This window comes from Lithobates pipiens, unplaced genomic scaffold (assembly GCF_037356315.1).
Source record: "Lithobates pipiens isolate NorthernLeopardFrog02 unplaced genomic scaffold, aLitPip1_a1.2 Scaffold_8, whole genome shotgun sequence".
Taxonomy (NCBI): Eukaryota; Metazoa; Chordata; class Amphibia; order Anura; family Ranidae; genus Lithobates; species Lithobates pipiens.
In genome coordinates, this window is record NW_027507903.1 from 267314611 (window position 1) to 267329359 (window position 14749).

At 39.2% G+C, this 14749-nt stretch overlaps 1 protein-coding gene across 3 annotated transcripts in view; it reads right to left on the reverse strand.

Moving 5' to 3' along the window:
- Positions 1–14749, reverse strand: part of METTL25 (methyltransferase like 25) — a 403498-nt gene that overhangs the window by 221669 nt on the left and 167080 nt on the right. For all 3 annotated transcript variants that reach the window (XM_077471886.1, XM_077471887.1, XM_077471885.1), the window contains exon 5: positions 7222–7857. In XM_077471886.1, coding sequence (XP_077328012.1) covers positions 7222–7857 — 636 coding nt within the window. The remainder of the gene's footprint in view (positions 1–7221; positions 7858–14749) is intronic.

The window sequence follows — 14749 nt, forward strand, 5'->3', positions numbered from 1 at the left end:
TCCCAGGTAACAAGCTGAGATTAGGAGCACTCTCTTAAAAAGGAAGCAAACCATGGTGGGATTTTCTTCCTTTATTCTTTCCTGCAAAGTAAAGAAATAATATGCTAGTATGCATCGCATACTAGCATATTACCTGCAAATGAAGTCTGGGTCGTCTCCACTGCAGGCTGCATCCATCTTCGCCGGTCTTCCTTCCGGGGCTGCGGACTCCAGCTCTGTGATTGGCCGGAGCTGCGCGACGTCACTCCCACGCATACGTACGGGAGACGCCAGTCACGGCACACTTGTCTGAAGAAATGGCACGGGTGGCCGTTACTTCAGAGCGGATGCGCCAATTACATCCTTGGCGCAGTAAGCAGTCAATATTTGCTAAATGGCGCACGTTTAGGGGATATTTACAGTACCTATAGGCAAGCCTTATTACAGGCTTATAAAGTGAAAAAATACTAATGCGCAAACCAAATATATCTAGAATAAAATTGAGTAGCTGCCAACATGGAAAAGTGTTCCCACACAGTGCTAATTTGATAAAAGTAAATGTGGGGCTAACTCAATAAGCAATAACATCAACTAAAAAACTATAATACTATGCAAATACATAAAGTGACAATACATCAAATAACGTGAACTTCATGCACCATAAAGGTGCCGAAGTAATAAAGTGACAATGCAATACAATGAGTCTAAAAGTGCTTAATCAAAAAGCAGTTCATATGTAACATTCGTATGTAAAGTGCTTGTGTGAAGAAAAATCAATGAAACCAAATCATAAAGGTGCTCAATCAGAAAAAAGTTCATAAGTGCTTGTGTGAAGAGAGATCAATGACTCCAGATCATAAACCACTTCAACCATCCGAAGTGCACTTGTGGTTTGCCCCAGCCTCTCACCTCACATGAAGACCCCTACATGTCTAGTTCAGCTTGGATGTAATGGATATCTCCAGAATCCAAACAGTAATGCTGCATACACGCGATCGGAATTTTGGTCGGATAAAGCTCTGATGGTTTTCCCAACGGAATTTTGATGGGAATTTGCTAAAGCTGTCTTGCATACACATGGTCACACCAAATTCCGACCGTCAAGAATGCTGTGGCATACAACAGGTACAAAGGGACTAGAAAAAGGAAGTTCAATAGCCAGTAGCCAATAGCCATTATCCCGTAGTTGAATCTGAGCATGCATGAGTTTTTGCGTGTCGGAATTGCATACACACAAATGCATTTTTGGATGCATTTTTGGATAGGAACTTTTTCCGACCGAAAAATTGAGAACATGCTCTCAATCTTTTGCTGGCCGAAATTCGGACAGCAAAAGTCCGACTGAGCATACACACGATCGCATTTTCTGACCAAAAGCTCTCATCGTTTTTTTGCTGGCCGAATTTCAGGTCGTGTGTACGCAGCATAAGTGCCTATTCCTGGGACCTCCAATCAGTCTGGACATTATTTCCATGAATGCCACTGAAAACTTTAGACAGGTCCTCACTTCCCTCCATATACCTGCTCTGAAGCCGGTTCCAGCAATGTCTTCTCTCTACTTCCTTCTATCTCTCAAAGAGATCTGGATTCATTGATCTCTCGTCACACAAGCACTTTAACTTATGCATTTTTTTTCTGATTGAGCACCTTTAGGATTTGGATTCATTGATTTTTCTTCACACAACCACTTTACTTACGAATTTTATTTATGAACTTCTTTTTTCACGAAGCACTTTTATATTAATTGTATTGCATTGTTATTTATTACTGTGGCACCTTTATGCTGTGTGAAGTTCACATTATTTAATGCATTGTCACTTTATGTATTTGTATAGTATTCATTTTTTTTATGTTATTGCTCATTGAGTGAACACCACATTTACTTTCATCTCATTATAAGCTTACCTGTAGGTACAACTTGCAGAGGGAGGTTTACAACCTCTTTAAAAAGGGAGTGCTCCTAATCTCAGCTTGTTACCTGTATAAAAGACACCTGTCCACAGAAGCAATCAATCAGATTCCAATCTCTCCACCATGGCCAAGACCAAAGAGCCGTCCAAGGATGTCAGGGACAAGATTTTAGACCTACACAAGGCTGGAATGGGCTAAAAGACCATTGCCAAGAAGCTTGGTGAGAGGGTGACAACAGTTGGTGTAATTATTCGTAAGTGGAAAAAACACAAAATAACAGTCAATATCCCTCGATCTGGGGCTCCATGCAAGATCTCACCTCGTGGAGTTTCAATGATCATGAGAGCAGTGAGGAATCAGCCTAGAACTATATGGGAGAATCTTGTCAATGATCTCAAGGCAGCTGGGATCATGGTCACCAAGAAAACAATTGGTAACACACTACACCATGAAGGACTGAAACCCTGCAGTGCCCACAAGGTCCCCCTGCTCAAGAAAGCACATGTACAGGCCCGTCTGAAGTTTACTAATGAACATCTAAATTATTCAGAGGAGAACTGGGTGAAAGTGTTGTGGTCAGATGAGACCAAAATCAAGCTCTTTGGCATCAACTCAACTCGCCCTGTTTAGAGGAGGAATGCTGCCTATGGCGCCAAGAACACCATTTCCACCTGTCAAACATGCAGATGGAAAAATTATGCTTTGGGGGGGGTTCTGCTAAGGGGACAGAACAACTTCACCACATCAAAGAGACAATGGATGGGGCCATGTACTGTCAAATCTTGGGTGAGAACCTCCTTCCCTCAGCCAGGGCATTGAAAATTGGTCGTGGATGGGTATTCCAGCATTACAATGACCCAAAACAGAGGACCAAGGCAACAAATGAGTTGCTCAAGAAAAAGCACACTAAGGTCCTAGAGTGGCCTAGCCAGTATTCAGACCTTAATCTCACAAAAAAATATGTGAAGAGTGCTGAAGGTTCGTGTTACTAAACATCAGCCTCAATACCTTATGACTTGGAGAGGATCTGCAAAGAGGAGTGGGACAAAATCCCTCCTGAGATGTGTGCAAACCTACAAGACACGTCTGACCTCTGTGACTGTAAACAAGGGTTTTGCCACCAAGTACTAAGTCGCATTTTGCGAAGGGGTTAAATACTTATTTCACTCATTACAATGCAAATACATTTTTACCTTTTATGAAATCTGTTTTTCTGGATATTTTTGATGTTAATCTGTCTCTCACTGTTAACCACTTCCTGATCAGCCGCCACAGTTGTACAGGTCGGTTCCCCTGGGTGAAACAATGTACCTTAAATCGCTTTGCCTTTTGACCACTAGGGGATGCGCCCACGGCTCGCTGCTGGAGCTGATGCGAGTGCCCGGCAGGCGCGATGACCGCCGGGCACCCACGATCGCTTGTGACAGAGAGAGAACCAGGATCTGTGTGTTTACCTGGTTCTCTCAGGGGAAAGGAGAAAGATCGTGTCTTCATACTACTGTATGTATGAACACTGATCTTTCTCTCCTCCTAGTCAGTCCCATCGCCCCACAGTTAGAACACACACTAGGGAACACAGTTAACCACTTGATCGCCCCCTAGTGTTAACCCCTTCCCTGCCAGTGACATTTATACAGTAATCAGTGCATTTTTATAGCACTGATTGCTGTATAATTGTCACTGGTCCCAAAACTGTCCGATGTGTCCACCGTAAAATCGCAGTCTCGATAAAAATCGCTGATGACCGCCATTACTAAAAAAATAAAACAAACAAAAAAAAATAATAAAAATGCCATAAATCTATCCCATTTTGTAGACAGTATAACTTTTGCGCAAACAAATCAATATACACTGTTTGCAATTTTTTTTTTACCAAAAATATATAGAAGAATACATATCGGCCTAAACCAAGAAAAACTTGTCTTTTAAAAAAAAAAAAAAAGATTTGGGATATTTATTACAGCAAGTAAAATATATATATATATTTTTTTTTTATTGTCACTCTTCTTTTGTTTATAGCGCAAAAAAAAACGCAGGGCTGATAGGGGTGCTGAAATTAATCATTGCATTGATGCATCAAGATTCAGGTGTCCCCAATGCTGCATTGATGCGTAAGGACCGGAAAATCGATTGCCGGGTGACGTCATCCCAACTTGCCCCGCCCCTCCTGGGTGAGTGCTCCGAGCGTATTGTTAAAATTACTTTGAATTTCACAGGACAATACATCCCGCTCATGTGACTGCCTGGCCCGTCCCGCCTCTCTCAGCTCTTCTCTCATGTCTTTTTTGCGTCCTGAGGTCAGCAGGGAATTCTCAGGACCTGCCCGCTGACTATAGCCATCATATCAGAAGAGAGGGGGCGGGGCTGAGAATTCCCCGCTGTCAGGACTCAGAAGAGATGTGAGAGAAGAGCGGAGAGAGGTGGGACAGGCCGTGCAGTCACATGAGCGGGATGTATTGTCCTGTGAAATTCAGTATGAAGTGACATATTTTTATTTAAAAAGCACATACAGCGGGGCACATCATTCATTGCAACGCGACATTTATTAAAACAAAGTAATTTTGACAACAGTAAGTAGAGTACAAATGTGTTTGTACTCTACTTACATCTACTTTACTTACATCTCACGCTCCGTGCTGACAGGTCCCTGGGCTTTGCACATTCCACTCCTAGTGTGCTGGAAGGTGCAACCAGGAATGCCAAGGAACTGTCAGCACCAGTGGCAGATCGTGCATTGTGGGGGGGGTTAGTGATGGCTGCATTTAATGGGCACAGGTGGCTGCATTTGACGGGCACAGGTGGCTGCGTTTGACGGGCACAGGTGGCTGCGTTTGACGGGCACAAGTGGCTGCGTTTGACAGGCACAAGTGGCTGCGTTTGACGGGCACAAGTGGCTGCGTTTGACGGGCACAAGTGACTGCGTTTGACGGGCACAAGTGGCTGCGTTTGATGGGCACAGTGGCTGCGTTTGATGGGCACAGTGGCTGCATTTGGTGGGCACAGTGGCTTCATTTGATGGGGGAGGTTCAGCATTTTTTTAGTTTGTTTGGGCCCCCCAAAAAAATTTTGAGCACCAGCTGCCACTGGTCAGCACAGAGGCAGTACAGGGAACTTCACAGTGCTGTTTGTCAGCTGTAGATTGTAATCCCTCCTGACCACCAAGCAGCAGTGTGTGTGAATGTCTGTACCCTGTAGTGCACCCGATTAGTGCTCTTTTTAAGGGAGTTATTTTTTAACTCAAAGCGGAGTTCCAGTTAATTTTTTGTTTATTAAAAGTCAGCAGTTACAAAAAAAAAAGGTGTATCTTCTGACTTTTAATAAAAAGACACTCACCTGTCCCACAATTCAGCGACGTGGCCACCCAAACCCTCCATTCTCTTCCCCGCCTGTCCACATCGCTGGCAATACTACTGTGGGCATCCGGCTGTGACAGCTTGCAGATTTACAGCCGGGTGCACATGTCTCACTGCTCTGTCCTACATAGCTGGGCAATCTTTTGGGAACTGTGATGTGTCCCAGAAGATTGCAGGGTGGAAATTGCTCGGTAATTGTGATGCATTGTGGAATCTAATAAAATTGTTGACCAGATAATCGTAATCGAATCGTGAGACCAGTGTAGATGCACACCCCTAAGGGGTGATCAAATGCCACCAAAAGAAAGCTCTATTTATAAAAAAAAGGACGTAAATTTTGTTTGGGTACAGCGTCACACGTGCAATTATCAGTTAAAGGGACGCAGTGCCGTACACAAAAAATAGCCTGGTCATTAAGCAGCCAAATTTTCCAGGGCTGAAGTGCTTAAAATAAACCTACATTTAATATTAAAGACTGATAATTTCTTTGTCAGTGGGCAAACATACAAAACCAGCAGGGGATCAAATACTTTTTTCCCCTCTGTGTCTGCGTGTGTGTATATATATACACACACACACACACTATATTGCTAAAAGTATTGGGACACCTGCCTTTACACGCACATGAACTTTAATGGCACTCCAGTCTGTAGGGTTCAATATTGAGTTGGCCCACCCTTTGCAGCCATAACAGCTCCAACTCTTCAGGGAAGGCTGTCCACAAGGTTTAGGAGTGTGTATATGGGAATGTTTGACCATTCTTCCAGAAGCGCAGTTGTGAGGTCAGGCATGGATATTGATGAGAAGGCCTGACTTGTAGTCTCGAATTCATCCCAAAGGTGTTTTATCGGTTTGAGGTCAGGACTCTGTGCAGGCAAGTCAAGTTCCCCACTATATTGTAAAAAATATTGGGTCATCCCCCAAATCATTTGTTGGAGGGGGGATTATGGCATGGGGCTACTTTTCAGGGGTTGGGCTTGGCCCCTTCGTTCCAGTGAAGGGAACTCTTAAGGCGTCAGCATACCAAGATATTTTAGACAATGTCATGCTCCTAAATTTGTGGAAATAGTTTTAGGATGGCCCCTTTCTGTTCTTCCTGTTGACTGCGCACCAGTGCACAAAGCACGGTCCATAAACACATGGATGCTTGACCGGCCTACACAGAGTCCTGACCTCAACCCGATAGAACACCTTTGGGATGAATTAGAGCAGAGACTGTGAGCCAGACCTTCTCCTCTAACAACAGTGCCTGACCTCACAAATGCGCTTCTGGAAGAATGATAAAACATTCCTAAACCTTGTGTACAGCCTTCCCAGAAGAATTGAAGCTGTTACAGCTGCAAAGGGTGGGCCAACTTAACATTGAACCCTATGGACTAAGACACAATTAAAGTTCATGTGCATGTAAAGGCAGGTGTCACAATACTTTTGACAATGTAGTGTGTGTGTGTGTGTGTGTGTGTGTGTGTGTGTGTGTGTGTGTGTGTGTGTGTGTGTGTGTGTGTGTGTGTGTGTGTGTGTGTGTGTGTGTGTGTGTGTGTGTGTTTTATTAGGTGACCTTACCATCAGAATGTCATACTATGACCAACTGTACAATACTTTTTTTTTCTAAGACTATAAACGGTATCAAACAAAAGAACAGTTTTCTTTGTAATCAATCCATCCCCCAAAAAATATTAATAATGTATGCATCACTGCTTTACGCTGATGTTTCTTAATATGAAACCTATACCCATATTCTTGGAGTAATTTATGCAGCAACTAAACAATGTCTGAAAATGATAACAGATAGTGAGAGTGAACATGAAAGAACACCAGAGCAAATTCCAAGGCAAATCCATTAAAATTATAATAGGGAAAAGACAAAAGAAAAATAAATATCCCCCTGCACCATGAAATGAATTAAGGCTTGCATTCTGGATATCACAGATGAATGACAGCTGTTTACACATGTAAAGAAAGATGAAAGGGAGATAACCTCTAGATCAGCAATTATGTCATGGAGCTCCGTCTCTGCAGTGACATAGGAAGTAAGGGGTGAATAAACATCTGATTCTTTCAGATTTCTGGCTTTCATGTTCTCCATTTTCCGTCTTTCTTTTTCTTGGTGACTGAGGACTTTGCCAACATTTTCAGACAAGGAGGGCAACTCTACAGCCCCTGCGGGCAACACATCCAAAAAGGAACACGTGTTACACGAGGAATCCACTGTGTCTGTATTCTGTACTGGATGAACGGTGCGATTGCAGTCTTTTTGGTTTGGCAACTTAGAAGAGCAAGAAAAAACGCTCATTTTATCTTCAGCCGAGTTTGAAATAGATGGTCCTTTCAATATTAAATCATCCCCCCTCAGTTTCGAAACGTCTTCATCAGCATTTGTATCTGGACAAAGATTTGTTGGCAATAAACACTCTCCCTTTTGGTCAGATTTCTGTGCTTTTGAAGTGGTTCTGGCATTTGTTTTATAGACTTGCCAATACTTTTTCAATTTCCGGTTTCTCTTGTTAGCTCCATCTGTATTGGTATGAGAAGAATCAATCCCGTAAACTTTTAGGTCATAACGCATGGATAAATATGAGCTTAAATAACCTTTTCCAGCTCCCAAATCTATGACCTGCGAAGAAAAACAAAAATATCCTGTAAATAAATTAACAACAGCACAGGAACCTTATGTATAACCTTATGTATATCCAGCTTAAGGGGAAGTAAAGGTGTATTTTCGGGGAGTGCACATGTATGTTATTGTATCAAAGAGAGGTCTGACACTGGAAGAAGTTCGAAGAGGCTCAGTAGATTTAGGCAACAAAAAGGTAACATTTCTAATAAGTCTGCTGACTTTCGGAGAAGAACCAGGAAAGCACAGCTGTATATGCCAGAAGCAAATATGGCTTCCGCTGTGTGAATGTATTAAAAAAAAAACAAAAAAAAAACTACATGATTTAATGACTTCAAATGATGGTTTCAACAGTGAAGAGAGAGCATTTGGTAAGAAAAGGTGACTTGAAAACCTTACCTCGTCTTTTATACAAATCAAACATTCCATATTTTCTATAAATTGAAGCAATTATTCCCATTCAAACTATTAATGGGATGGGATGCTGTACCTTGAATTACTAGGATTTCCTGCAAGTTTAACCACTCCAGAAAATTTTATTCCCTTCATGCTATTCAGAACTTTGCTACTTTAACTTGCAATTGGTCAGTCATGCAACACTACGCAAATAACATTTATATATTATTATTTTTCACACAAACAGAACTTTCTTTTGATAGGGTTTAATCACCACAGTTTTTTTAATTTTTTTGCTATATAAATGCAAAAAATACCAAACATTTAAAAAAATAAAAACACTTTTTTCTGTCTGTTATAAAATCTTGCCAAGAAATAATCTTTTATAAATGTAGGCCAAAATGTATAGCTGCACTATTCTGGCCAAAATGAGAATCACAATATTTTTTTGCTTAGAATAAAGATCACGATTCTCGCGGCGTAAAATCTTTCACATTATACAAAAAAAAAAAATGAGCTAACTTTACAATTGCTTTTGAAAGACCGCTGCGCAAATACAGTGTGACATAAAATATTGCAACAGCCACCATTTTATTCTGCAGGGTCTCTACTAAATAAATAAATAAAAAAATATATATATATATATATATATATATAAATAATATATATGCATATATATATATATATATATATATATATATATATATATATATATATATATAATGTTTGGGGGTTCTAAGTAATTTTCTAGCAAAAAAAATAATAATTTTTAACTTGAAACCAAGCAACAAATGTCAGAAAAAGGTTTAGTGTTTAAGTGGTTAAACTTTCCTCATTTACACACCAAAGTCTATTCCTTACAAATTGTTACAATGTTTAGACTTCCACTCCACTGCTAAAGAATGTTGTGATGCAGACTGTCATTTTTTTTTCTTCCTTTCTTTTGATGGCTGTGGCTTCAGCAGAGCAGAGAGAATTCTCTGCATAGAAAGAATTGGAAAAAAAATTCAAGATTGCAACGGGGAAAAAATTGCGATAACGAATCTTGGCGATTAATCGTGCCGCTCTAGTAAAAAATAACCCAAATCAGTGCATATTATTATTATTACACAGGATTTATATTATACAGTCAACAGTTTGCACAGCGCTTTACAACATGAGGGCAGACAGTACAGTTACAATACAATTCAATACAGAAAGAATCAGAGGGCCCTGCTCATTAGAGTTTACAATCTAGGAGGATTATTTAATCTGTGTGAAACTTTTAGAGTCTATAAACTATGGTATACAAATTTGGAAATTTCTTAAGGCCCTAAAATACCAGGACAGTACAAATAACCCCCAAATAATGACCCCTTTTTGGAAAGCAGACACTCCAATGTATTTAGTAAGAGGCATGGTGAGTTTTTTGAAGCTGTAATTTTTAAGAAATTATCACCAGTGCAGTAGAGCATCATCATATGACTGGTGTAGTGATGATCAAGGATACCGACTCGTGACTGTATGTAAAAAATAAATAAAAAAATAAATACAATGATTACATTTTTTTTATTCAATTTTCTTTTTTAAGATTTTTTTTCTCTTTTTTTTTTTTTTTTTACATACTTTCATTAGAATGTATACATTTTTTGTACACTGTTGTTGCTCATAACAGTGATGATTACTGTTATAAGCAATAGTTTTAAATGTCATGAATAGCTTTCATTTATGACATCTTGCTTACTATTGTGATCTGTCATCGGCTACAGCTAATCATATTGTAGAGGGTGCTGTGATTGGCCCAGGTAGTATGTGATAGCTCAAGGAAGGAAGGGTGACCCCTGGAAGTCACACATCTATGATGTTCTGCTGCAATGAGTGGCAACCTCAGCCGGGACTCTGACCAGGCCATGTCCCAACGCGTTTCACTATGTCCCTCAGAGCTTAGTCACGGGGAGCTATCTACTATGTGATAGTTGTCGGGCAATCAGATCACACAAGTAAGAAAGCAGTCATAAATGGATGCCATTCATGACTGTTTTGCTTACATGTAAATCATGTGATCGCTATGATTGTTCATATGATACCCCAGCTGAGTACTGAGCACAGTGGACACAGTGGTTTCAGTGCGCATGTGCTAAGCGTTGTACAGTTATGTTGCTAAGCCTGCAGCTGCTGCTCGCTTTGAGAGAACACATGAACAGAAGACCAGGGGGGCAATTTTGCAAATCTGTGCTCAGAGGTCCCATCTAGACTGTTCTCCATAATGTGCAGTGCAGATTTAGTCTAGAAATGGCACTCCAAAAGCCAGGCAAAGGACAGCCATTCCAAATAGTTGCAACTGAAGAGACATTCTCTAACAGCAATGTAGAGAATAATCTTGATAGAAAGAAGAAAATAACTGATGCTGGTAAAAAACAGATTTACTTTTTACACAGGAGAGTTGAACAAAAGACACTCAACCTCCTAGGACACTGACAGTAACAGGGGCTATTCTGGGTTGGCCTACAGTTTTTTTTTTTTTTTTTTTTTATGTTTGCCAGTATCCAATATACCTGTACAAGGCAGGAGATAAAATACTTCCTGTGTCCCTCAATAGATGAGAATGTAAAAGCATTATTCAAACCAAAAATGGGGAGCATTATACAATATTTATTTTTCAAATTGATTATCCCATGTCTTGCTAGAATGTTTTCTGTAAATAAATTCATACATGTGAATTTATCGATTTCATCATTCAAAATACTTAAATCTCACTGCTTTACCGAAAGTTCTATTGTGCCTTAGAATTATCTGAGTATTGGCTTCAAGGTATTTTCATATAGGGATTTATTTGCACAGTACAAATAAAAAGAAAAAAGAAAACCGCAGGAAAATTTCAGTAAGCTTTTAAGCTCTTGTAAATATGAAGGATTACCAAAAAAAGGCATGCTGTTATATTGCGCATTGTTATCCACATTAAGCAACAGCAAAGATGACACACAAAAGTTGATAAGGCAGAATATGTGAAAGGTTTTTTAGAAATCTTCCTTAGGAACGATGGCAAATAAACTATACAAGCTTTTTTTGGAAAATATAGGGAATGGTTTAAACCCCTGGTAGTCATGTCCAATTTAAGAAATTCTCCTTCACTTCCTGTCGACACAAATGGAAGTAATAGCATATCTATCCAAAGTGTGGGAAAATATCTTAAGTTGTCCTATTCAGGTGACAACTCAGATCTTAAAATTGTCCCTCACTTTTAGTTGGCGGCAGTGGTCAACAGAACTGGCCGCACATACAGCAATAATAATCTGACAGGGGTTCTTGCATTAAAAAAAGAACTAACATTTTTTGGCCACAACCTGTTAAGCCACTGTACATATAAATTAGAGTAATATAAACTGATAGTATTAGATACTGTCCCGCTGCTTATTTAGGAAATCTGCAAAGGGATCTTTATACAAACGAACACATAAAACAAAATATACCATCTGAAAAATTCTAGACTTGCCGTTCTTAACTCTGGGTTCTTCCTGGGGTTGCTTTGTGTTTCTTGAGCAAAGGCAGATTGATTTCCCCTATGGCTGTGCCTGCATAGTTTTGGCACTGATGTGATTTAGTAGAGCCAATGAAAATCTAAATAAACACTGATGTCAAAAATATCTTTAGTGGTTTGTAAGTGGACATTCTATACAGTGACCACCAAGGTAATCGTCATTTGTTCCACTAATTTCTATTTATCCCAGAGCAAGGCAGCCATTCTTCTCATTGACAAGAAACAGAAGTGGCCACTAAATTGGCCACTGATGTATAGGGCGTTGTTCCCAGTGACCACCACTGTAAAAGCTTCCTTTTCCCAATGACAATTTAAAGGGGATCTTCCAACTTACCACCAATGTAAGGGGCACTACAGTGTTCACTAATGCCAGGTGGCATTTCTTCACAGAAAAGCAATGTAAAAAAAATATTGTTTTTATTACTTTTTCATGTTTTCTTACCAGCCTTTTTATTATTCAATTTCATATTATTATTAAAAATAAGTTTGTCTTGTACAGCAGGGGGTGGTACAAAATGATTTTCTCTGAGTAGACAATTATGTTATCTATGCCACATTCTTTTTTCATTTACTTATTTTTATATCTAAAATGTATTAAGTGTGCTAAAGTATCATGTGATGTAGACGTAATGTTTTACAGTGGTTCCTTAAGATGTGGATTATTGCAAGGGATCCTTTGAGGCCAAGAATGGGGGCTCTGGAGCATAGTTGCCTAACTGTCACGCAGCTCCAGTATATGTGTGCACAGCTTTGCAGACATCCTTTAAAACAGAATTGCAAGGAGCAAAATGTGCTATCCTGTGGGGCACTATGTACTGTGACTAAGAGTTTATAGTTTACTCCACAGTACACATTATTAGAAACAATAGAGTAATAAAGTGTGATCCTTCTAATGTGTTCTCAGTCTTCTTTTCCTTTTTTTTTTGCCACATCAGTGAACACGTTCGGGAAACCCAAATCAACTCTACCGTTCACCATAGCCCCGACTCTTTGCAACATCATTGTAGCATATATCGCTCATATCTATGTGTTTTTTTTTTGATCAGTATTCTTTTCCTAACAGCATTTTCGAGTCCCATTCCCACCTGGCTACAAAAAACAACATTTTTACTTCATAAGTGACATACATATTGAGACTCAGGAGAAGGACATTCATAGTATGGGTATAGTAGGTGTTAACTAAGTATTTAGTAACAGAGCTTATAAAGAGAAAAGATTTCCTGAGAAATTGATGTTTTACCAGACTTTTAGAGAAATGCATAACTGTATATGTAATTCTCTATAATAGATATTTTTTTCACACAGCTATCACACATGAATTACATGTTTTCACAATTGAATCCAATTTGAAAAAAAAATGGGTCAAATTCATACAATTCTTGTGTGAAAACATGTATAAACAGACACGTAAAGTGTTTGTAAACCTTTTACAGAACAGAGGGAAGGTTATCACTTATGAAAAAGGGAAAAGGGCATTTATAATGTTTTTATATATATATACACAAATGTTTTGCCTTTCATTTCTATTTTAAACTGAATGGGTTGTTTTACAACATGATCATTTACAATCACTTTAAGTGTTAACTCCACTTTAGTAGAAAAAAATATAGCAAATAAAAACGATTAATATAGAATATACAACTGCAACACAAACCATATTGCAATTGAATGTTGTTAAAAACAACTTTTTTTTTAGACTGCAGGACTGTAATTTTCAGTAAAATGTAATGCAATATAGCAACTTGCAGGTATTTTGTACACAGTTGATGTACAGAATGCCCCCAGAAATGTCAGGGGGCATTCTGCATTGTACTAAGGTACCAGTCAGGTTTTAAGCATCCCCTGCAACAAAATTGTAATCTGTGGCAAGATATTCCCTAAGGGCTTTATTCACATCTCAGCATTTTGAATCTCAAGCAGATTTTCCACGATTCTGCCCGCAATTTAAAATCGCTGAGGTGTGAATGAAAAAGTGCAGAAAGCACATTTGAGATTCCATTTAAATAATCCTCCTAGATTGTAAACTCTAATGAGCAGGGCCCTCTGATTCTTTCTGTATTGAATTGTATTGTAACTGTACTGTCTGCCCTCATGTTCCATTCATTCATTTATTGCGCAACAATAGCAGCAGAACTGCACCGTATTTTAGGTGACATCCAAACGAATAGCATCTCAAATGTTCTTACTGCGATTTGTCATTCACGCCTCTGCGCTTTGAAATCGTGGGCAGAATACAGAGATGTGAATGCAGCCTAAGGGTTGATCACTTCTAAAGGGATGCAGACAGTGCAATGTTTCTCATCAGAACTCTCAACATGCATCGGCTCAATAAAATAAAATTAGTCACCCCCATTCAGAATCAGTATCCAAAGGACAAAAAGCTGTTTCTTCAGAGCAGAAACTAGTGGGAAACAGCAACAACGTTTGATAAAAATCCTTGCAATGTACATAGAACACCCAGAGGTGATTATTTTTTCTAAACAAAAGTGGAGTCACTCTTTATAGTCTTGCACATCAACCCAATATCCCAAATTAAACAATCAGGATTGTTTGTAGGCAGGGTTGTAATACTCTTACGATTTCTTAGAAAGGCAAAACATGCTCTTTATGGTTACTTTAGTGGTTTCCAGCTTGAACTATGCATGTTAACACCAAAAGCGTCCACAAAGTCATTAATTTAAAATGATATATAGCAGCCCCCTTTAACTATTTTCTACAAGAGCCAATAAAAGCCCACAACAAAAACAAATTTCCAAACTGCCTATTAGAGATCAAAGAGCTGCCAGTAAAGTATGGAGTACTGAAAATTCATTACTGCTCCACAACTTGAAACCACTGGAGAAAAAAGGTGCCCAGAGGAAATGAAATCTGGTGTAAAACATGTGCTGTGATTTCAACGCTTCATATTTTTTAATTAAATCTATTTTTACAATGTTTTATGGACTAATTTGGCAACAAATTCTTAACAGTCTCTCTTGA